At 57.2% G+C, this 25,637-nt stretch overlaps 1 protein-coding gene across 1 annotated transcript in view; it reads right to left on the bottom strand.

The window, feature by feature from the left end:
* Nucleotides 1-25,637, bottom strand: part of LOC116955846 (serine/threonine-protein kinase SIK3-like) — a 91,195-nt gene that overhangs the window by 42,714 nt on the left and 22,844 nt on the right. Inside the window, 8 exon segments of the mRNA XM_076053747.1 lie at nucleotides 12-137; nucleotides 5,917-6,027; nucleotides 7,548-7,666; nucleotides 8,063-8,186; nucleotides 11,168-11,295; nucleotides 20,513-20,671; nucleotides 20,910-20,973; nucleotides 21,096-21,212. Coding sequence (XP_075909862.1) covers nucleotides 12-137; nucleotides 5,917-6,027; nucleotides 7,548-7,666; nucleotides 8,063-8,186; nucleotides 11,168-11,295; nucleotides 20,513-20,671; nucleotides 20,910-20,973; nucleotides 21,096-21,212 — 948 coding nt within the window.

Genomic DNA, 25,637 nt, shown 5'->3' with positions numbered 1-25,637 from the left:
CGCTGCGGCACCTGTGCGGCAGGCTGGTAGGGCCCTGGGCAGGGCTGAGCCCTCTTCAGCTTGTCGCTGCGCTTCATCTTGTCGCACAGCAGGTAGTAGATGGCGCTGTGGTGGTCGTAGGACTGCGTCTGTAGCGACTGCACACGCACAGACAAGTTCCCACACACACACACAGACAAGTTCCCCACACACACACAGACAAGTTCCCACACACACAGACAAGTTCCCCACAAACACACACAGACAAGTTCCCCACACACACAGACAAGTTCCCACACACACACACACCAGTTCCCACACACACAGACACACACCAGTTCCCACACACACACACAGACAAGTTCCCACACACACAGAGACAAGTTCCCATACACACACAGACAAGTTCCCACACACACACAGACAAGTTCCCACACACACAGAGACAAGTTCCCACACACACACAGACAAGTTCCCACACACACACAGACACAGACAAGTTCACACACACACACAGACAAGTTCACACACACACACAGACAAGTTCCCACACACACACAAACAAGTTCCCACACACACACAGACAAGTTCCCACACACACAGACAAGTTCCCACACACACACAGACAAGTTCCCACACACACACACAGACAAGTTCCCACACACACACACAGACAAGTTCCCACACACAGACAAGTTCCCACACACACAGACAAGCTCACACACAGACAAGTTCCCACACACACACAGACAAGTTCCCACACACACACAGACAAGTTCCCACACACACACACAGAGACAAGTTCCCACACACACACAGACAAGTTCCCACACACACACAGACAAGTTCCCACACACACACAGACAAGTTCCCACACACACAGACAAGCTCACACACACACACAGACAAGCTCCCACACACACACAGACAAGTTCCCACACACACACAGACAAGTTCCCACACACACACACACAAGTTCCCACACACACAGACACACACAAGTTCCCCCACGGACAGACACAAGTTCCCACACACACAGAGACAAGTTCCCACACACACAGACAAGTTCCCACACACACAGACAAGTTCCCCCACGCACAGACAAGTTCCCACACACACACAGACAAGTTCCCACACACACACAGACAAGTTCCCACACACACAGACAAGTTCCCACACACACAGACAAGTTCCCACACACACAGACAAGTTCCCACACACACAGACAAGTTCCCACACACACAGACACACACAAGTTCCCACACACACAGAGACAAGTTCCCACACACACAGAGACAAGTTCCCACACACACAGAGACAAGTTCCCACACACACAGAGACAAGTTCCCACACACTCAGACAAGTTCCCACACACACACACAGACAAGTTCCCACACACACAGACAAGTTCCCACACACACAAGACAAGTTCCCACACACACAGACACAAGTTCCCACACGCACAGACACAAGTTCCCACACGCACAGACACAAGTTCCCACACGCACAGACACAAGTTCCCACACGCACAGACAAGTTCCCACACGCACAGACAAGTTCCCACACGCACAGACAAGTTCCCACACACACAGACAAGTTCCCACACACACAGACAAGTTCCCACACACAGACACAAGTTCCCACACACACAGACAAGTTCACACACACACAGACAAGTTCCCACACACACAGACAAGTTCCCACACACACAGACAAGTTCCCACACACACAGACAAGTTCCCACACACACACAGACAAGTTCCCACACACACACACAGACAAGTTCCCACACACACACAGACAAGTTCCCACACACACACAGACAAGTTCCCACACACACACAGACAAGTTCCCACACACAGACAAGTTCCCACACACACACACACCAGTTCCCACACACACAGACACACACCAGTTCCCACACACACACACACACAGACAAGTTCCCACACACACAGAGACAAGTTCCCATACACACACAGACAAGTTCCCACACACACACAGACAAGTTCCCACACACACACAGACAAGTTCCCACACACACAGAGACAAGTTCCCACACACACACAGACAAGTTCCCACACACACACAGACAAGTTCCCACAGACAAGTTCCCACACACACACAGACAAGTTCACACACACACACACAGACAAGTTCACACACACACACAGACAAGTTCCCACACACACACAAACAAGTTCCCACACACACACAGACAAGTTCCCACACACACAGACAAGTTCCCACACACACAGACAAGTTCCCACACACACACAGACAAGTTCCCACACACACACACAGACAAGTTCCCACACACACACACAGACAAGTTCCACACACAGACAAGTTCCCACACACACAGACAAGCTCACACACAGACAAGTTCCCACACACACACAGACAAGTTCCCACACACACACAGACAAGTTCCCACACACACACACAGAGACAAGTTCCCACACACACACAGACAAGTTCCCACACACACACAGACAAGTTCCCACACACACACAGACAAGTTCCCACACACACACAGACAAGTTCCCACACACACAGACAAGCTCACACACACACACACAGACAAGTCCCACACACACAGACAAGCTCACACACACACACAGACAAGCTCCCACACACACACAGACAAGTTCCCACACACACACAGACAAGTTCCCACACACACACACACAAGTTCCCACACACACAGAGACAAGTTCCCACACACACAGACAAGTTCCCACACACACAGACAAGTTCCCCCACGCACAGACAAGTTCCCACACACACACACACAAGTTCCCACACACACACAGACAAGTTCCCACACACACAGACAAGTTCCCACACACACAGACAAGTTCCCACACACACAGACACACACAAGTTCCCACACACAAGAGACAAGTTCCCACACACACAGAGACAAGTTCCCACACACACAGAGACAAGTTCCCACACACACAGACAAGTTCCCACACACACAGACAATTTCCCACACACACAGACACAAGTTCCCACACGCACAGACACAAGTTCCCACACGCACAGACACAAGTTCCCACACGCACAGACAAGTTCCCACACGCACAGACAAGTTCCCACACGCACAGACAAGTTCCCACACGCACAGACAATTTCCCACACGCACAGACAAGTTCCACACACACAGACACAAGTTCCCACACACACAGACAAGTTCACACACACACAGACAAGTTCCCACACACACAGACAAGTTCCCACACACACAGACAAGTTCCCACACACACAGACAAGTTCACACACACACAGACAAGTTCCCACACACACACAGACAAGTTCCCACACACACACACAGACAAGTTCCCCCACACACACAGACAAGTTCCCACACACACAGACAAGTTCCCACACACACAGACAAGTTCGCACACACACACAGACAAGTTCCCACACACACACAGACAAGTTCCCACACACACACACAGACAAGTTCCCACACACACACAACAAGTTCCCACACACAGACAAGTTCCCACACACAGACAAGTTCCCACACACACACAGACAAGTTCCCACACACACACAGACAAGTTCCCACACACACACAGACAAGTTCCCACACACACACAGACAAGTTCCCACACACACAGACAAGTTCCCACACACACACAGACAAGTTCCCACACACACAGACAAGTTCCCACACACACACAGACAAGTTCCCACACACACAGACAAGTTCCCACACACACAGAGACAAGTTCCCACACACACAGAGACAAGTTCTCACACACACAGACAAGTTCCCACACACACACACACACACAGACAAGTTCCCACACACACACACACACAGACAAGTTCACACACACACACAGACAAGTTCCCACACGCACACAGACAAGTCCCAACACACACACAGACAAGTTCCCACACACACAGACAAGTTCCCACACACACACAGACAAGTTCCCACACACACACAGACAAGTTCTCCACACACACACAGACAAGTTCCCACACACACACAGACAAGTTCCCACACACACAGACAAGTTCCCACACACACACAGACAAGTTCCCACACACACAGACAAGTTCCCACACACACAGAGACAAGTTCCACACACACAGAGACAAGTTCTCACACACACAGACAAGTTCCCACACACACACACACACACAGACAAGTTCCCACACACACACACACACAGACAAGTTCTCACACACACACAGACAAGTTCACACACACACACAGACAAGTTCCCACACGCACACAGACAAGTCCCAACACACACACAGACAAGTTCCCACACACACAGACAAGTTCCCACACACACACAGACAAGTCCCCACACACACAGACAAGTTCCCACACACACACAGACAAGTTCCCACACACACACAGACAAGTTCCCCCACACACACAGACAAGTTCCCACACACACACACACACAGACAAGTTCCCACACACACAGACACACACAAGTTCCCACACACACAGACAAGTCCCCACACACACAAGTTCCCACACACACCACAGACAAGTTCCCACACACACACAGACAAGTTCCCACACACACAGACAAGTTCCCACACACACACAGACAAGTTCCCACACACACAGACAAGTTCCCACACACACACAGACAAGTTCCCACACACACACAGACAAGTTCCCACACACACACAGACAAGTTCCCACACACACACAGACAAGTTCCCACACACACACAGACAAGTTTCCACACACACACAGACAAGTTCCCACACACACAGACAAGTTTCCACACACAGGCAAGTTCCCACACACACAGACAAGTTCCCACACACACAGACAAGTTCCCACACACACACAAACAAGTTCCCACACACACACACACAAGTTCCCACACACACACAGACAAGTCCCCACACACACAGACAAGTTCCCACACACACACAGACAAGTTCCCACACACACACAGACAAGTTCCCCCACACAGAGACAAGTCCCACACACACACACACAGACAAGTTCCCACACACACAGACACACACAAGTTCCCACACACACAGACAAGTCCCCACACACACAGACAAGTCCCACACACACACAGACAAGTTCCCACACACACAGACAAGTTCCCACACACACACAGACAAGTTCCCACACACAGACAAGTTCCCACACACAGACACGACAAGTTCCCACACACACAGACAAGTTCCCACACACACACAGACAAGTTCCCACACACACAGACAAGTTTCCACACACAGGCAAGTTTCCACACATACAGACAAGTTCCCACACACACAGACAAGTTTCCACACACAGGCAAGTTCCCACACACACAGACAAGTTCCCACACACACACAGACAAGTTCCCACACACACAGAGACAAGTTCCCACACACACAGACAGACAAGTTCCCACACACACAGACAGACAAGTTCCCACACACACAGACAGACAAGTTCCACACACACAGACAAGTTCCCACACACACAGACAAGTTCCCACACACAGACAAGTTCCCACACACAGACAAGTTCCCACACACACAGACAAGTTCCCACACACACAGACAAGTTCCCACACACACAGACAAGTTCCCACACACACATACAAGTTCCCCCACACAGAGACAAGTTCCCACACACACAGACACAGACAAGTTCCCACACACACAGAGACAAGTTCCCACACACACAGAGACAAGTTCCCACACACACAGAGACAAGTTCCCACACACACACACACACAGATAAGTTCCCACACACACACAGACAGATAAGTTCCCACACACACACAGACAAGTTCCCACACACACACAGACAAGTTCCACCACACACACACACAGAGACAAGTTCCCACACACACAGAGACAAGTTCCCACACACACAGACAAGCACCGTGCAGCAGGGTGGTGCGGCACCCTGCTTGCGAGGAGCGGGAGGAGTCCCACCTGCACTGTGCGCTCCCGGTCGATGTGCATGGAGGCCATCTGTGCGAGCACCTGCTCGTTCACCTCCTCGGCGTCCAGCTCCGTCTGCGCCTGCTGGCACTCCACGATGAGCTGGGAGAGGGGACCGCACGCGGGCACGAGAGGAGGAGGGGGGGGATGAGCGGGGAAGCGAGCGGAGAGCCGGGGAGGCCGCGAACGGCGAGCGCGCACGGAGAGGTGCGGAGTGGAGATCGTGGGAGCGAGCGAGCGAGCGACTCACTGCCTGAATGCACCACAGTGTGTGCCTGTGAGCCGGTGAGTGCGTATAGGTGAACATGCGCGCGCGTGTGTGCGAGAGAGAGCGCGCGTGTGTGGGTGTGTACAATCTGTGCACATGATTGCTGCTCGCCTCAAAGGAAGAGTTGGAGGTGATGAACCTGGAGCGTGCCACTAAGAGGTGGGGCCTTACCATCAGCCCCACCAAAACTAAGCACCTGCCTGGCTATTTTGTACCATCGGACACTCCACCCCCACAACTCCCAATCGGTGATGGGGCAGTTGTGGAGAGAGTGGAGAGTTTCCCATACCTGGGCAGTGTGCTTATGACCGGCTCCGGTTTAACAGCAGAGGTCTCACTCCGAATCAGTCGAGCGGCAATATCTTTTCATCGGTTGCGTAACGCTGTGTGGAAGCTACCTGGTCTGTCGCTCCGCACGAAGCTTCAGGTCTTCTCGACCAGTCATGCCCTCCCTTCTCTACGGTTGTGAAACGTGGACCTCTCTAATGGAACATCTTCGCCGGTTAAACACATTCAGGCTGGCCTGCCTACACGATCTATCCTGGGTTTAACCTGCAGGCTGGATTGTGTGAGGAGCTCACAAATCCTTGAAAGATCTGGGCAAAGTCCCATCGGTGAGCTCCTCCGCCAGGCAAGGCTGCGTTGGCTGGGTCATGTAGCCCGCATGCCCAGCCACCGCATGCCCAAGCAGCTTCACAACAACGGGCGGAGCGCCGGGCGACTAAAATACAGCAAAGTCGACACAGTGGGGGGTACAGCTGGTGGTGCATCAGCCAGTCATCTCAGTCAGCCGACTCGCGGCACCTGAGTCTGCCCCGTGACCTCCCGTCAGCATTGAGCCTTCGACACTTCACGCGACGGCCTCAAAGCGCACCTAGCCAGGCACAGGCGCCGTGGTGACGTCACCGTCACTTGGTGGCGAATGGCGGGTAATAGCATTGGTCTACATGCATGAATGAGTATGCCTTTGCGTATGTATGCGAGTGCGTTAACGAGCGCGAGGGGAGCGGCAGTACCGCCGTTAGCGCGCTCGCCTACAAACCCGGCAACCCGAGTTCAATTCCCGCTCACGGCCAACACCGGGTGACGATTATCCGAGCCTATTACGGGTCTCCCCTAGGTCGACTTAGCCTTTTGTGAGCACCTGGTGCGGTGTGTAAACATCTCCACCGGGGAGACAAAGGCGGCCGGGCGCGGCGTTGGCCACCGACCCCCCCTCGCGTGCCACAGTGCCGGCCTTCGACGGGAGCTGCTGCCGCCGCTGCTCGCCGACAGCACTTGCCCCGACAGCCTGTTAAGGCTACGCGGGGGATCTTTATCTTTGGGCACGCGCACCGCGCGAGCGTCCACGTACCCGATCGAACTCCGGGTCGGGGTCTCCAGACTTCATCCACTTGTGTCTGCAGGCCTGCTCCATGCTGAGCCTCTTGCTGGGCTCCAGCACCAGCATGTGGCGGATGAGGTGCTCGCATTCTGCCACGCGGACAAAAGTTCCCCACCACCACCACCACCAGCACGGTGGCACGCACAAGGATGCGGGGCGGCAAGCAACGTCAGCGGAGCTCGTGCGTGGCCGTGTGTGCGTGTAGCTGTGTACGTGGCCGTGTGTGCGTGTAGCTGTGTACGTGGCCGTGTGTACGCGGTCGTGCGTGCGTGGCCGTGTGTACGTGTAGGTGCGTGCGTGGCCGTGCGTGCGTGTAGCTGCGTACGTGGTCGTGCGTACGTGGCCGTGCGTGCAGCTGCGTGAGTGGCTGTGCATGTAGCTGCGTGCGTGCGTGTAGCTGCGTGCGTGGCCGTGCGTAAGTGGCTGTGCATGTGGCTGCGTGCGTGTGTACCGTGTGCGTACTGCGTGCGTAGCCGCGTGCGTACCTGTGGACATGAAGAAGGGTATGCGGAACTTCCCGCTGAGTACACGAGCGCGTAGGTTCTGCAGCGTGCTCCCGTCAAACGGCAGCGCTCCGCACACCAGCACGTACAGCACCACGCCCAGAGACTACGCACGCACAAAGATCACCCGTGTAGCCTCGACAGACTGCTTGGGGCAAGGGCTGTGAGCGCAGCGCGCCGACCGCTGCGCCACCGCTCCCTCAGCAGCACGCGAACACTCACGGGCACGCACGGCACCACGCCCAGAGACCGTGTCCACACACACACACACTCAGACGCACACTCATAAATTCATACACACGCTCATACATTCATACACACGCTCACTCAGACACACGCTCATACATTCATACACACGCTCACTCAGACACACGTTCATACATTCATACACACGCTCACTCAGACACACGCTCATACATTCATACACACGCTCACTCATACACACGCTCACTCAGACTCACGTTCATACATTCATACACACGCTCACTCAGACACACGCTCATACATTCATACACACGCTCACTCATACACACGCTCACTCAGACTCACGTTCATACATTCATACACACGCTCACTCAGACACACGCTCATACATTCATACACACGCTCACTCAGACGCACGTTCATACATTCATACACACGCTCACTCAGACACACGCTCATACATTCATACACACGCTCACTCAGACACACGCTCATACATTCATACACACGCTCATACATTCATACACACGCTCACTCAGACGCACGTTCATACATTCATACACACGCTCACTCAGACACTCTCATACATTCATACACACTCTCATACATTCATACACACGCTCACTCAGACTCACGTTCATACATTCATACACACGCTCACTCAGACACACGCTCATACATTCATACACACGCTCACTCAGACACACATTCACACATTCATACACACGCTCACTCAGACACACGTTCACACATTCATACACACGCTCACTCAGACACACGCTCACTCAGACACACGTTCATACATTCATACACACGCTCACTCAGACGCACGCTCACTCAGACGCAGGTTCATGCATTCATACACACGCTCACTCAGACGCACGTTCATACATTCATACACACGCTCACTCAGACTCACGTTCATACATTCATACACACGCTCACTCAGACACACGCTCATACATTCATACACACGCTCACTCAGACACACGTTCACACATTCATACACATGCTCACTCAGACACACGTTCACACATTCATACACACGCTCACTCAGACACACGTTCATACATTCACACACACGCTCACTCAGACGCACGCTCACTCAGACGCACGTTCATGCATTCATACACACGCTCACTCAGACGCACGTTCATACATTCATACACACACTCACTCAGACGCACGTTCATACATTCATACACACGCTTACTCAGACGCACGTTCATACATTCACACACACGCTCACTCAGACGCACGCTCACTCAGACGCACGTTCATACATTCATACACACGCTCACTCAGACGCACGCTCATACATTCATACACACGCTCACTCAGACACACGTTCATACATTCATACAAACACTCACTGACGCACGCTCATATATTCACACACGCTCACTCAGACACACGTTCACACATTCATACACATGCTCACTCAGACACACGTTCACACATTCATACAAAGATAAAGATCCCCCATATAGCCTGTAACAGACTGTAGGGGCAAGTGCTGTTAGCGAGTAGCACCTATGAAGGCCGGAACGGTACATGAGGGGGTGAGTGGCCAGCACCACGCCTGACCGCCTTTGTCTCCCTAGTGGCGATGTTTACACACCGCACCAGGTACTCATTTGAGGCTGAGTCGACCTAAGGGATGCCCAGGACCGGTTCAGATAATCGTCACCGGTGTTGGCCGTGAACGGGAATCAAACCCGGGTCGCCAGGTTCGTAGCGCAGCGTAGCGCTAACCGCTGCACTCCCAAAAGCCCACAACAGCCGCCATTCGCCACTACGTGGCGGTGACATCACCACGGCGGTTGTGCCAGGCTGTGGTGCACTTTGAGGGCACCTAAAGTGTCGAACGTCCACTGGCAGGTCACGGGGTCAGATACAAGTGCCATGGGTCGACACACCCCACACTCACCCACCCCTCCACCACCCACTCACCCACCCACCCCTCCACCACCCACTCACCCACCCACCACCCACTCACCCACCCACCCCTCCACCACCCACCAACCCACCCACCCCTCCACCACCCACCAACCCACCCACCCCTCCACCACCCACCCCTCCACCACCCACTCACCCACCCACCACCCACCAACCCACCCCTCCACCACCCACCAACCCACCCACCCCTCCACCACCCACCAACCCACCCACCCCTCCACCACCCACCCCTCCACCACCCACTCACCCACCCACCCCTCCACCACTCACCCACCCACCCCTCCACCACCCACCAACCCACCCCTCCACCACCCACCAACCCACCCCTCCACCACCCACCAACCCACCCCTCCACCACCCACCAACCCACCCCTCCACCACCCACCAACCCACCCCTCCACCACCCACCAACCCACCCCTCCACCACCCACCAACCCACCCCTCCACCACCCACCAACCCACCCCTCCACCACCCACCAACCCACCCCTCCACCACCCACCAACCCACCCCTCCACCACCCACCCCTCCACCACCCACCAACCCACCCCTCCACCACCCACCAACCCACCCCTCCACCACCCACCAACCCACCCCTCCACCACCCACCAACCCACCCCTCCACCACCCACCAACCCACCCCTCCACCACCCACCAACCCACCCCTCCACCACCCACCAACCCACCCCTCCACCACCCACCAACCCACCCCTCCACCACCCACCAACCCACCCCTCCACCACCCACCAACCCACCCCTCCACCACCCACCAACCCACCCCTCCACCACCCACCAACCACCCCTCCACCACCCACCAACCCACCCCTCCACCACCCACCAACACTCACCCACCCCTCCACCACCCACCCCTCCACCACCCACTAACCCACCCCTCCACCACCCCTCCACCACCCACCAACACTCACCCAGATGTCCACCTTGGGTCCCTCGTACTCCTTGCCCTCGAAGAGTTCCGGCGCCGCGTACGGGGGGCTGCCGCACCACGTCTTGAGCAGCTGCCCCGGCGTGAAGCGGTTACTGAATCCAAAATCTGCTCGCGCACACCAGACGCAGGTCCCCCGTGTAGCCTTCGCAACGCTGCCGGGGCAAGTGCCGCCGTGGAGTCGTGGCACCTACCGAGGCTACCGGCGCCGCGGCGCACGAGGGGGTGGGGTGGCCGGCGCCACGCACGGCCGCCTTTGTCTCCCCGGTGGCGATGTTTACCCAACGCGCCGGTTACTCGTTCGAGTCGACCTAGAGGAGGCCCGGTAGAGATAATCTGCACCGGTGTTGGCCGCGAGCGAAGTCGCTGGGTGGCGCGCTAACCGCTGCACCACCGCTCCCCACACTCGCACACAAACACTTCAACACACACCACTCACACACAAACACTCGCACACAAACACTCAAACACTCCCACACTCGCACACAAACACTCCAACACACACCACTCACTCACACACACCACTCACACACACACCACACACAAACACTCCCACACTCACACACAAACACTCCCACACAAACACTCCCACACTCACACACAAACACTCCCACACACACCACACACACACCACTCACACACTCACACACAAACACTCCCACACAAACACTCCCACACACAAACACTCCAACACACACCACACACAAACACTCCACCACACACAAACACTCCAACACACACCACACACACACCACTCACACACACCCACTCACACACACACACAAACACTCCCACACTCACACACACTCCCACTCACACAAACACACCCACAAACACTCACACACACACACACAACACTCACACACTCCCACACACACTCCCACAACACGTCGCCCGTGCAGCCTTCGCCAGGCTGCTGGGGGCAAGTGTATGTAAAGAGTAGCGTCACCGACGGAGGTCGGCACGGCACACGAGGTGGAGGGGGTGTGGCCGGACACCAAAACCGGCCGCCTTTGTCTGCCACACTTGTTGATGATGTTCACATTCCGCACCGCGTGCTCACCAGTACCGAGCTCATGCACGCGTATCGCCGCACGGCGATGACACAGCACCCATGGGCGACGTTTCGGGCAAGGGCCCTTCTTCACAGCACCTCGTTAGCGTGCCGTGAACAAGGGGGCATTGCCCTCTAGTGCACAGGCAAGGGCAGTACAGGGCAAGTACGAGGGGCTGTTGGTGTGGAACTCCCGTGTCACCCGCAAGGGGGGAGCGAGGGGGGGGGGGGGGGAGCGAGGGGGGGGAGCGAGAAGGGGGGGGAGCAGGGGGGTCGAGGGGGGGGAGCGAGAAGGGGGGGAGCAGGGGGGTCGAGGGGGGGGAGCGAGAAGGGGAGGAGCGAGGGGAGGGGAGCGAGGGGGGGGGAGGGGAGCGAGGAGGGGGGGGAGGGGAGTGAGAAGGTGAGGGAGGGGAGTGAGATGGTGAGGGAGGGGAGCGAGATGGTGAGGGAGAGGAGCGAGAAGGTGAGGGAGGGGAGTGAGATGGTGAGGGAAGAGGAGTGAGATGGTGAGGGAGAGGAGTGAGAATGTGAGGGAGGGGAGTGAGATGGTGAGGGAGGGGAGTGAGATGGTGAGTGAGGGGAGCGAGATGGTGAGGGAGAGGAGTGAGATGGTGAGGGAGGGGAGTGAGAATGTGAGGGAGGGGAGTGAGATGGTGAGGGAGGGGAGTGAGATGGTGAGTGAGGGGAGCGAGATGGTGAGGGAGAGGAGTGAGAAGGTGAGGGAGGGGAGTGAGATGGTGAGGGAGGGGAGCGAGATGGTGAGTGAGGGGAGCGAGATGGTGAGGGAGAGGAGTGAGAAGGTGAGGGAGGGGAGTGAGATGGTGAGGGAGGGGAGTGAGATGGTGAGGGAGGGGAGCGAGATGGTGAGGGAGGGGAGTGAGATGGTGAGTGAGGGGAGCGAGATGGTGAGTGAGGGGAGTGAGATGGTGAGGGAGGGGAGTGAGATGGTGAGGGAGAGGAGTGAGATGGTGAGGGAGGGGAGCGAGATGGTGAGTGAGGGGAGTGAGATGGTGAGGGAGGGGAGTGAGATGGTGAGGGAGGGGAGTGAGATGGTGAGGGAGGGGAGTGAGATGGTGAGGGAGGGGAGTGAGATGGTGAGGGAGGGGAGCGAGATGGTGAGGGAGGGGAGTGAGATGGTGAGGGAAGAGGAGTGAGATGGTGAGAGAGGGGAGCGAGATGGTGAGGGAGAGGAGTGAGAATGTGAGGGAGGGGAGTGAGATGGTGAGGGAGGGGAGCGAGATGGTGAGTGAGGGGAGTGAGATGGTGAGGGAGGGGAGTGAGATGGTGAGGGAGGGGAGCGAGATGGTGAGTGAGGGGAGCGAGATGGTGAGTGAGGGGAGTGAGATGGTGAGAGAGGGGAGCGAGATGGTGAGGGAGAGGAGCGAGAAGGTGAGGGAGGGGAGTGAGATGGTGAGGGAGGGGAGCGAGATGGTGAGGGAGGGGAGTGAGATGGTGAGGGAGGGGAGTGAGATGGTGAGGGAGGGGAGTGAGATGGTGAGGGAGGGGAGTGAGATGGTGAGGGAGGGGAGTGAGATGGTGAGGGAGGGGAGTGAGATGGTGAGGGAGGGGAGTGAGATGGTGAGGGAGGGGAGTGAGATGGTGAGGGAGGGGAGTGAGATGGTGAGGGAGGGGAGTGAGATGGTGAGGGAGGGGAGTGAGATGGTGAGGGAGGGGAGTGAGATGGTGAGGGAGGGGAGTGAGATGGTGAGGGAGGGGAGTGAGATGGTGAGGGAGGGGAGCGAGATGGTGAGGGAGGGGAGCGAGATGGTGAGGGAGGGGAGCGAGATGGTGAGGGAGGGGAGCGAGATGGTGAGGGAGGGGAGCGAGATGGTGAGGGAGGGGAGCGAGATGGTGAGAGAGGGGAGCGAGATGGTGAGGGAGGGGAGCGAGATGGTGAGGGAGAGGAGCGAGAAGGTGAGGGAGGGGAGTGAGATGGTGAGGGAAGAGGAGTGAGATGGTGAGGGAGAGGAGTGAGAATGTGAGGGAGGGGAGTGAGATGGTGAGGGAGGGGAGTGAGATGGTGAGTGAGGGGAGCGAGATGGTGAGGGAGAGGAGTGAGATGGTGAGGGAGAGGAGTGAGAATGTGAGGGAGGGGAGTGAGATGGTGAGGGAGGGGAGTGAGATGGTGAGTGAGGGGAGCGAGATGGTGAGGGAGAGGAGTGAGAAGGTGAGGGAGGGGAGTGAGATGGTGAGGGAGGGGAGCGAGATGGTGAGTGAGGGGAGCGAGATGGTGAGGGAGAGGAGTGAGAAGGTGAGGGAGGGGAGTGAGATGGTGAGGGAGGGGAGTGAGATGGTGAGGGAGGGGAGCGAGATGGTGAGGGAGGGGAGTGAGATGGTGAGTGAGGGGAGCGAGATGGTGAGTGAGGGGAGTGAGATGGTGAGGGAGGGGAGTGAGATGGTGAGGGAGGGGAGCGAGATGGTGAGGGAGGGGAGTGAGATGGTGAGGGAAGAGGAGTGAGATGGTGAGAGAGGGGAGCGAGATGGTGAGGGAGAGGAGTGAGAATGTGAGGGAGGGGAGTGAGATGGTGAGGGAGGGGAGCGAGATGGTGAGTGAGGGGAGTGAGATGGTGAGGGAGGGGAGTGAGATGGTGAGGGAGGGGAGCGAGATGGTGAGTGAGGGGAGCGAGATGGTGAGTGAGGGGAGTGAGATGGTGAGAGAGGGGAGCGAGATGGTGAGGGAGAGGAGCGAGAAGGTGAGGGAGGGGAGTGAGATGGTGAGGGAGGGGAGCGAGATGGTGAGGGAGGGGAGTGAGATGGTGAGGGAGGGGAGTGAGATGGTGAGGGAGGGGAGTGAGATGGTGAGGGAGGGGAGTGAGATGGTGAGGGAGGGGAGTGAGATGGTGAGGGAGGGGAGTGAGATGGTGAGGGAGGGGAGTGAGATGGTGAGGGAGGGGAGTGAGATGGTGAGGGAGGGGAGTGAGATGGTGAGGGAGGGGAGTGAGATGGTGAGGGAGGGGAGTGAGATGGTGAGGGAGGGGAGTGAGATGGTGAGGGAGGGGAGTGAGATGGTGAGGGAGGGGAGTGAGATGGTGAGGGAGGGGAGCGAGATGGTGAGGGAGGGGAGCGAGATGGTGAGGGAGGGGAGCGAGATGGTGAGTGAGGGGAGCGAGATGGTGAGGGAGGGGAGTGAGATGGTGAGGGAGGGGAGTGAGATGGTGAGGGAGGGGAGTGAGATGGTGAGGGAGGGGAGTGAGATGGTGAGGGAGGGGAGCGAGATGGTGAGGGAGGGGAGTGAGATGGTGAGGGAGGGGAGTGAGATGGTGAGGGAGGGGAGTGAGATGGTGAGGGAGGGGAGTGAGATGGTGAGTGAGGGGAGTGAGATGGTGAGGGAGGGGAGTGAGATGGTGAGGGAGGGGAGCGAGATGGTGAGTGAGGGGAGTGAGATGGTGAGGGAGGGGAGTGAGATGGTGAGGGAGGGGAGTGAGATGGTGAGGGAGGGGAGTGAGATGGTGAGGGAGGGGAGTGAGATGGTGAGGGAGGGAGTGAGATGGTGAGGGGGGGAGTGAGATGGTGAGGGAGGGGAGTGAGATGGTGAGGGAGGGGAGCGAGGGGGAGGGGAGCGAGATGGTGAGGGAGGGGAGCGAGATGGTGAGGGAGAGAAGTGAGATGGTGAGGGAGGGGAGCGAGATGGTGAGTGAGGGGAGTGAGATGGTGAGGGAGGGGAGTGAGATGGTGAGGGAGGGGAGTGAGATGGTGAGGGAGGGGAGTGAGATGGTGAGGGAGGGGAGTGAGATGGTGAGGGAGGGGAGTGAGATGGTGAGGGAGGGGAGTGAGATGGTGAGGGAGGGGAGTGAGATGGTGAGGGAGGGGAGTGAGATGGTGAGGGAGGGGAGTGAGATGGTGAGGGAGGGGAGTGAGATGGTGAGGGAGGGGAGTGAGATGGTGAGGGAGGGGAGTGAGATGGTGAGGGAGGGGAGTGAGATGGTGAGGGAGGGGAGTGAGATGGTGAGGGAGGGGAGTGAGATGGTGAGGGAGGGGAGTGAGATGGTGAGGGAGGGGAGTGAGATGGTGAGGGAGGGGAGTGAGATGGTGAGGGAGGGGAGAGAGATGGTGAGGGAGGGGAGTGAGATGGTGAGGGAGGGGAGCGAGATGGTGAGGGAGGGGAGTGAGATGGTGAGGGAGGGGAGTGAGATGGTGAGGGAGGGGAGTGAGATGGTGAGGGAGGGGAGTGAGATGGTGAGGGAGGGGAGTGAGATGGTGAGGGAGGGGAGTGAGATGGTGAGGGAGGGGAGTGAGATGGTGAGGGAGGGGGAGTGAGATGGTGAGGGAGGGGAGTGAGATGGTGAGGGAGGGGAGTGAGATGGTGAGTGAGGGGAGTGAGATGGTGAGGGAGGGGAGTGAGATGGTGAGGGAGGGGAGCGAGATGGTGAGGGAGGGGAGCGAGGGGGAGGGGAGCGAGATGGTGAGGGAGTGGAGCGAGATGGTGAGGGAGAGGAGTGAGATGGTGAGGGAGGGGAGTGAGATGGTGAGGGAGGGGAGCGAGATGGTGAGGGAGAGGAGTGAGAAGGTGAGGGAGGGGAGTGAGATGGTGAGGGAGGGGAGCGAAGATGGTGAGTGAGGGGAGTGAGATGGTGAGGGAGGGGGAGTGAGATGGTGAGGGAGGGGAGTGAGATGGTGAGGGGAGGGGAGTGAGATGGTGAGGGAGGGGAGCGAGGGGGAGGGGAGCGAGATGGTGAGGGAGGGGAGCGAGATGGTGAGAGAGAGGAGTGAGAAGGTGAGGGAGGGGAGCGAGATGGTGAGGGAGGGGAGCGAGATGGTGAGGGAGAGGAGTGAGAAGGTGAGGGAGGGGAGTGAGATGGTGAGGGAGGGGAGCGAGATGGTGAGGGAGAGGAGTGAGATGGTGAGGGAGGGGAGCGAGATGGTGAGGGAGGGGAGCGAGATGGTGAGGGAGAGGAGTGAGATGGTGAGAGAGGGGAGTGAGATGGTGAGAGAGGGGAGTGAGATGGTGAGGGAGAGGAGTGAGATGGTGAGGGAGGGGAGCGAGATGGTGAGGGAGAGGAGTGAGATGGTGAGAGAGGGGAGTGAGATGGTGAGGGAGGAGGAGTGAGATGGTGAGGGAGTGGAGTGAGATGGTGAGGGAGAGGAGTGAGATGGTGAGAGAGAGGAGTGAGATGGTGAGGGAGGGGAGTGAGATGGTGAGAGGAGGAGGAGTGAGATGGTGAGGGAGGAGGAGTGAGATGGTGAGGGGAGAGGAGTGAGATGGTGAGGGAGGGGAGTGAGATGGTTGAGGGAGGGGAGGAGATGGTGAGAGAGGGGAGTGAGATGTGAGGGAGGAGGAGTGAGATGGTGAGGGGAGGGGAGCGAGATGGTGAGGGAGAGGAGTGAGATGGTGAGGGAGGGGAGCGAGATGGTGAGGGAGGGGAGCGAGATGGTGAGGGAGAGGAGTGAGAAGGTGAGGGAGGGGAGTGAGATGGTGAGGGAGGGAGGAGTGAGATGGTGAGGGAGGGGAGCGAGATGGTGAGGGAGGGGAGCGAGGATGGTGAGGGAGAGGAGTGAGATGGTGAGAGAGGGGAGTGAGATGGTGAGAGAGGGAGTGAGATGGTGAGGGAGGAGGAGTGAGATGGTGAGGGGAGAGAGTGAGAAAGGTGAGGAGGGAGCGAGATGGTGAGGGAGGGGAGTGAGATGGTGAGAGAGGGGAGTGAGATGGTGAGGGAGGAGAGTGAGATGGTGAGGGAGTGGAGTGAGATGGTGAGGGAGAGGAGCGAGATGGTGAGGGAGAGGGAGCGAGATGGTGAGGGAGAGGAGCGAGATGGTGAGGAGGAGGATGGGGAGGAGGCACAGGAAGCTGCTGACAATGCTGCTCACGTCGCCCTCGCGCCCGTCGCCCGGGAGAGACAGGATGTGCACACGTGTGTGTGTGTGTGTGTGCGTGTGTGTGCGTGTGTGCGTGTGTGTGCGTGTGTGTGCGTGCGTGTGTGCGTGTGTGTGCGTGTGTGTGCGTGCGAGGATGTGTGCGTGTGTGTGCGTGCGGGGATGTGTGTGTGCGTGCGTGCGGGGCTGTGTGTGTGCGTGCGTGCGGGATGTGTGTGTGCGTGTGTGCGTGTGTGGGGATGTGAATGTGTGTACAGGGGTGTACAGGGGTGTGGCGTGTAGGTTTCAGCGTGCGTGCGTCACTGTGGATGTGGGGTTGTGCGACGTGGTGGTGTGTGTATGGTTCAGTGTGTGACGGTGTGTGTCAGTGTGTAGAGTTCAGTGTCTGTGGTGGCGAGGGCCTGGGTAGTCTTGTCAGCGAATGAGAAGACTGAACAAGTGAGAAACCAGTGATTCTGTCCGAGTAGGAAAGGGAACGAGTGAGCGATTCGGCAAGTCGGCGAGCGAGCGTGCAAGCGAGTAATTGAATCGATGGTTGCGTGTGTTGGCGTGTGTTGGCGTGTGTTGGCGTGTGTTGGCGTGTGTTGGCGTGTAGGCGAATCGGAACGTCAGCGCGAGCGCGTGGGCCCGTGCAGCGGGTAGCGCATCGCGCTACGAACCTCGCAAACCCGGGTTCCGATTCCCGCTCACGGCCAACATTCGTGCCGACCATCGAAACCCGGGGCCCGGGCCTCGCCTAGGGCGAGACTCGGCCTTACATCGGCGTCGGGGAGACAAAGACGGCCCCGTGGGGCGAGGTTGCCGGGAATCCAGCCCTGCTCGAGGCAGCGGCCGCGCCGGCCTTCGCAGGCGCCGCTCGCCAACGGCACTTGCCCCCAGCGGTCCCGCGAGGCTACACGGGGGAGCTTTGTCTGCGCCGCGCTCCGCCCTTCCTGCCGCCGCCGCGTGGCCCCCGGCGCATCCCGCGGGACGCCGGAGACGGCACGGCCGCCACACAATGCCGCGGCAACGCGGTTCACACAACCCCGTCGTGCGCCGTGCCGACCCTCCGTCGGTGCTCGAGGACAGAACTTGCCCCGGCAGTCTGCTAAAGGCTACGCCGGAGGATCTTTGCGTCTGTTGACGCGCGCGAGCGAGTGTCCGAGTGAGCGAGAGCACGAGTGAGTGAACGTGTGAATGAGCGTGCGAGTGAGCAAATGAGCGTGTGAGTTAGCGATTGAGCGAGCGTATGAGCGTGGGAGGTGGGAGTGAGCGAGCATGTGAATTAGCGTGGGAGTGACCGAGCGAGTGACCGAGCGAGTGATCGAGCGAGTGACCGAACGAGTGACCGAGTGAATAAGTGTGGGAGCGAGTGATTGAGCGAGTGAGCATGTTAATGAGCGTGGGAGTGAGCGAGCGAGTGAGCGAGCGTGCGAATGAGCGTGGGAGTGAGTGAGCGTGCGAGCGAATGAGCGTGGGAGTGAGCGAGCGTACGAATGAGTGTGGGAGTGATTGAGCATACGAATGAGTGTGGGAGTGATTGAGCGTACGAATGAGTGTGGGAGTGATTGAGCGTACGAATGAGTGTGGGAGTGACTGAGCGTATGAATGAGTGTGGGAGTGAGTGAGCGAGCAAGCAATGCTGTGAGTTTGCGAGTGGTTGAGTGAGCGAGCGTACGAATGAGTGTAGGAGTGAGTGAGCGTACGAATGAGTGTGGGAGTGAGTGAGCGTACGAATGAGTGTGGGAATGAGCGAGCGTATGAATGAGTGTGGGAGTGAGCGAGCGTACGAATGAGTGTGGGAGTGAGCGAGCGTACGAATGAGTGTGGGAGTGAGTGAGCGTACGAATGAGTGTGGGAGTGAGTGAGCGTACGAATGAGTGTGGGAGTGAGCGAGCGTACGAATGAGTGTGGGAGTGAGCGAGCGTTACGAATGAGTGTGGGAGTGAGCAAGCGTACGAATGAGTGTGGGACTGAGCGAGCGTATGAATGAGTGTGCGAGTGATTGAGTGAGCGAGTGTACGAATGAGTGTGGGAGTGAGCGTATGAATGAGTGTAGGAGTGAGCGAGCGTACGAATGAGTGTGGGAGTGAGCGAGCGTATGAATGAGTGTGGGAGGGAGCAAGCATATGAATGAGTGTGGGAGTGATTGAGCGAGCAAGCAAGGCTGTGAGTGTACGAGTGATTGAGTGAGTGAGCGTACGAATGAGTGTGGGAGTGAGCGAGCGTACGAATGAGTGTGGGAGTGAGCGAGCGTACGAATGAGTGTGGGAGTGAGTGAGCATACGAATGAGTGTGGGAGTGAGTGAGCGTACGAATGAGTGTGGGAGTGAGTGAGCGAGCAAGGCTGTGAGTGTGCGAGTGATTGAGTGAGCGAGCGTACGAATGAGTGTGGGAGTGAGCGAGAGTACGAATGAGTGTGGGAGTGATTGAGCGTACGAATGAGTGTGGGAGTGAGCGAGCGAGCGAGCGAGGCCGACCGGCGATCTTTGATGTTCAGGTTGTGGTCCAGCAGCAGGTTCTCGGCCTTGAGGTCACGGTGCACCACGCGGCGCGAGTGGCAGAAGTTCACCGCCGCCACAATCTGCTTGAACTTGCGACGCGCGTCCTTCTCCGCCATCCTCCCGTGCGCCACCAGGTGGTCTGGGGAGGGCGGGCGGGCGGGACGAGACGGTGGGACGGCGGAGGAGAGGGGAGTCGAGGGGAGTCGAGGGGAGTAAATGAGAGACACGGGGAGGGGCGGAGAGGTGCAACGTCTTCAGCGAGTGTGGGTGCAGAGGCGACACTCCCACGTGTTGCGTGCGCACAGCGAGCGCGAGCCCAGGGGGCTCTGGGATTGAACCCCGGTGGACCGCGGTGCCGGCGCCGGCTCGGCCCTCACCGAAGATCTCTCCGCCACTGGCGTACTCAGTCACCAGGTAGATCATCCTCTCCGTCTCCATCACCTGCGGGAGGGGGGCACCGCACACACACGGGTTCAACGCACGGCTCGCTCGCACGTTGCAACTCGGGGCGCAAGGTGGGGAAGGGGGAGGGGAGCGGTGAGGCAGGGAGGGAGACGGCATACCTGGTATAGGCGCACTATGTGTGGGTGCTTCAGCATCTTCATGATTTGGACCTCGCGAAAAATTTTCTTGAGGTTTTCCTCGTCCAGCTGCGTCTTGTCCACGATCTTAATGGCCACCTGCACGCGGAGAGACAGAGAGAGAAGGCCGCAGTGGAAGGTCACTCGCCGCCCCCTACCGATGCAGTCCCTGCGGTCTCATCAGCACTGACAACCACCACAACCACCACCACAACAACCACCAACTCCACATGCTCGCGTATCTACTAGAACAGCGTTTTCACCGGGCCTCAAACAACAGACCGGGTAAGCAGGAGATTGGTGCTGGATGCGGCAGACGCACTGTGTAAATGCGAGTTTGACACGTAGAAAGCTTTGGCGACCAATGGCATCCATAAAAACAGGTTTTCGTTTTGGCTGTCGCCTGATGAAGCTGGTTCTAATTACTGGCGAAACGTCGTACTCAGATTGTAAATGTTGTGGCTTGGCTCTCCGACACGGAGGTGTGTTGTACACTAGTGACGAATTTGGCCACGTTCTGTTTACGCGACAGCCATTACTAGTTGGCTGTGTCGGATGGTGGTGGGTTTTAACGACACATTTATATATTTACGTGATCTAACCCAACTAAGAATCTATTATGTATTAAGCATGTATTATGTATCGACTATCTCACCATCTTCTCTATGCTGTACTCCTATCGTGCTGTTGTTAGCATTGTGTTGTGCTGTTGTAACTTTGCTGTGACCCCGTGCCCACGACTGGACATCTGTGCGTAAAGAGCTTCATAGCTCATCGGATTCCTCCTAAGATCTAAATAAAGATTCGCGTTCTTAAAAGGGAACAAATAGGCGGCGTTTCGGGCAATGACCCTTCTTCAGAGCATTCGATTTTGGCATGGACACGGTGAAAGCGGTGACGCGGCCCAGCAGTAGCGGAGGTTCGTGGTCGTTATCCGGCAGGCCGCCCCGGTTATTACCACGCTGTCCGAGTGTTGACCGTCAAATACGTCAACTACTCAGACTACCATTACGACCACTACTATAACTAGTACTACTACGACTATAACTAGTATCACTACGACTATAACTAGTACTACGACTACGGCTAGTACTACTACGACTATAACTAGTACTACGACTATGACTAGTACTACTACTAGTACTACTACTAGTACTACTACGACTATGACTAGTACTATGACTAGTACTACTACGACTATAACGACTATGACTAGTACTATGACTAGTACTACTACGACTATAACTAGTACTACTACGACTAGTACTACTACGACTATGGCTAGTACTACGACTAGTACTACTACGACTATGGCTAGTACTACTACTAGTACTACTACGACTATGGCTAGTACTACGACTTGTACTACTACTAGTACTACTACGACTATGGCTAGTACTACGACTAGTACGGCTAGTACTACGACTATGGCTAGTACTATGACTATGGCTAGTACTATGACTAGTACTACTACTAATACCACTATGACTATGGAGAGTATAACCACAACTACGACCACCACTACCACGACCACTACGACTACTATGACCACTACTACTACTACTATGACCACTACTACCACTGCTACTACTATGACCACCAGTACTATGACCACCACTACTATTACGACTACAACTATGACCACTACTACTACTTTGACCACCACCACTACTACTACTACAATCCGTCTGCTGTGCTCCCAGCTGGCGTTACAGATTCCCGTGACATCGTTGGGCAAGAGCGGAGCCGCCGCGTGCCACCGGCGGGGGATCAGCTCCCAATTTCAAAACCTCAACACTGCAAATTACTCAATTGGGGTCGTACGTAGCAGCAGCAGCAGCCGCAGCAGCCGCAGCAGCTGCAGCAGCCGCAGCAGCAGCCGCAGCAGCCGCAGCAGCCGCAGCAGCCGCAGCAGCAGCCGCAGCAGTAGCAGCAGCCGCAGCAGCAGCAGCAGCCGCAGCAGCAGCAGCCGCAGGCCGTAGGAACGCGAGCGCCAGAGCCACGTGTGATAAATTATTCACCGTTATTTTCTCCCAGCGTGGAGCGCACAGCAAGCGTTAAGACGTTCTTCAGATGCGCTTCGGCGGCCGTGGGGAACGCTCCTCCTCCTTTGTGACACTAGGAAGCCACTGGAGCTGTGGGCTTTTAAATCATCATCTAAATCGACAAACTCGTTCCTTTCGTAGCTGCTTTTTGTTGTTGCCTTTAAGTTTGTTGTCCTTCCCCCGCACCTCCGATTAGCACGGTGGGCTACGTACGGTGCGAAAGAATTGCAGACGTACAAAGACCTCAACAGACCGTTGGTGGCAAGTGCTTTTAGCGAGTCGCACCTGTGAAGGCCGGCACGGCACGTTGAGGGGGTGGGTGGTCAGAACCACGCCCACTCACAGATACAGACGGCGGTAGCGGCAGCGACGGGGAAGGCTCGTGGGAGGGCAGGGACTCTCACGGAGATGCTCGGGGGGGGGGGGGGGGGGGGGGAACCAGCAGTGGTATGGCGATGATCGCTTCGCAGACATCCGACACCGTATCGGCGAACACGACTGTGCGACAACAGCCCATCAACCATTTCCCATTCCGATGACGTGTGCGTGTACGTCATCAGTTTCTCTTCCGGTACCGTCACGATGACGTACGCGTGTGCGCGTATGTCATCGGAACGGAAATCCGAAGAAAAACCGAAGTAAAACAACTTAACATCAGGGCATTTTCAGGCCGGAAGACGTAACCACCCGAGGCTCACACAAGGCCACGCGAGAGGAGGTGCGTGTGGGACAGATTTGGCGCCTGGCTAACGTCGAATGCCGGCGGTCGTGTCGCTACGCTTCTCTGCGGTAACAATGTCTTTAAAATCAACGGTGCCTCTCTCAAGAGAATGAACGCCGAGCGGCTTTGCGTGTTCGAGAGATTTGGGAGACCCACCACCCTGCAACCTGCAGACGGCACGGAACACGGGAAAGGATTAAAAATTAAAAAAAGCTTCGATTTAAAGCTTTCGTGACTGCAAGGATTCATCTTCTTTGGTTCTTTCGGTAAAGTCACGTAGAATGAGAATAAAATAATAAATTGACAAAATAAAATACCACAATAATATTCTCACGACGTTTCGGCCACAACACAAGCGGCCTTCATCAGGTGAAGGGACGAGACTCTGACAGAGGCCCCGCAGACTCTCACAGAGACCCCGCGGACTCGCACAGAGACCCCGCGGACTCTCACAGAGGCCCCGCAGACTCTCACAGAGACCCCGCAGACTCTCACAGAGACCCCGCAGACTCGCACAGAGACCCCGCAGACTCGCACAGAGACCCCGCAGACTCTCACAGAGGCCCCGCAGACTCTCACAGAGGCCCCGCAGACTCTCACAGAGGCCCCGCAGACTCGCACAGAGACCCACAGAGACCCTGCGGACTCTCACAGAGACCCCACAGACTCTCACAGAGACCCCACAGACTCTCACAGAGACCCCACAGACTCTCACAGAGACCCAGCACTCACAGACCCCGCAGACTCTCAGAGACCCCACAGACTCTCACAGAGACCCCGTGGACACTCACAGACCCCGCAGACTCTCACAGAGGCCCCGCAGACTCGCACAGAGACCCCGCGGACTCTCACAGAGATCCCGCAGACTCTCACAGAGACCCCGCGGACTCGCACAGAGACCCCGCAGACTCGCACAGAGACCCCGCAGACTCTCACAGAGGCCCCACAGACTCTCACAGAGACCCCGCGGACTCTCACAGAGACCCCACAGACTCTTACAGAGACCCCACAGACTCTCACAGAGACCCCGCAGACTCGCACAGAGGCCCTGCAAACACGCACAGAGACCCCACAGACTTTCACAGAGACCCCACAGACTCGCACAGAGACCCCACAGACTCTCACAGAGACCCCGCGGACTCTCAAAGACCCCATACAGAGACCCCGCAGACTCTCAGAGACCCCGCAGACTCTCAGAGACCCCGCAGACTCTCACAGAGACCCCGCAGACCCTCAGAGACCCCACAGAGTCGCACAGAGACCCCACAGAATCGCACAGAGGCCCGCGGACTCGCACAGAGGCCCCGCAAACCCGCACAGAGGCCCGCAGACACTCACAGACCCCACAGACTCTCAGAGACCCCGCTGACCCTCACAGAGACCCCACAGACTCTCACAGAGACCCCGCAGCCTCGCACAGAGACCCCGCGGACTCGCACAGAGACCCCGCGGACTCTCACAGAGACCCCGCGGACTCGCACAGAGACCCCGCAGACTCGCACAGAGACCCCACAGACTCGCACAGAGACCCCGCAGCCTCTCACAGAGGCCCCGCAGACTCTCACAGAGACCCCGCAGACTCTCACAGAGACCCCACAGACTCTCACAGAGACCCCGCACTCACAGACCCCGCAGACTCTCACAGAGGCCGCGCAGACTCTCACAGAGACCCCGCGGACTCGCACAGAGACCCCGCGGACTCTCACAGAGACCCCGCGGACTCGCACAGAGACCCCGCAGACTCTCACAGAAACCCCG

This window comes from Petromyzon marinus, chromosome 62 (assembly GCF_048934315.1).
Source record: "Petromyzon marinus isolate PM22_M1 ecotype Great Lakes invasive population chromosome 62, UKy_Petmar_22M1.pri1.0, whole genome shotgun sequence".
Classification (NCBI taxonomy): Eukaryota; Metazoa; Chordata; class Hyperoartia; order Petromyzontiformes; family Petromyzontidae; genus Petromyzon; species Petromyzon marinus.
This window is presented reverse-complemented; position numbering and strand designations above follow the sequence as displayed.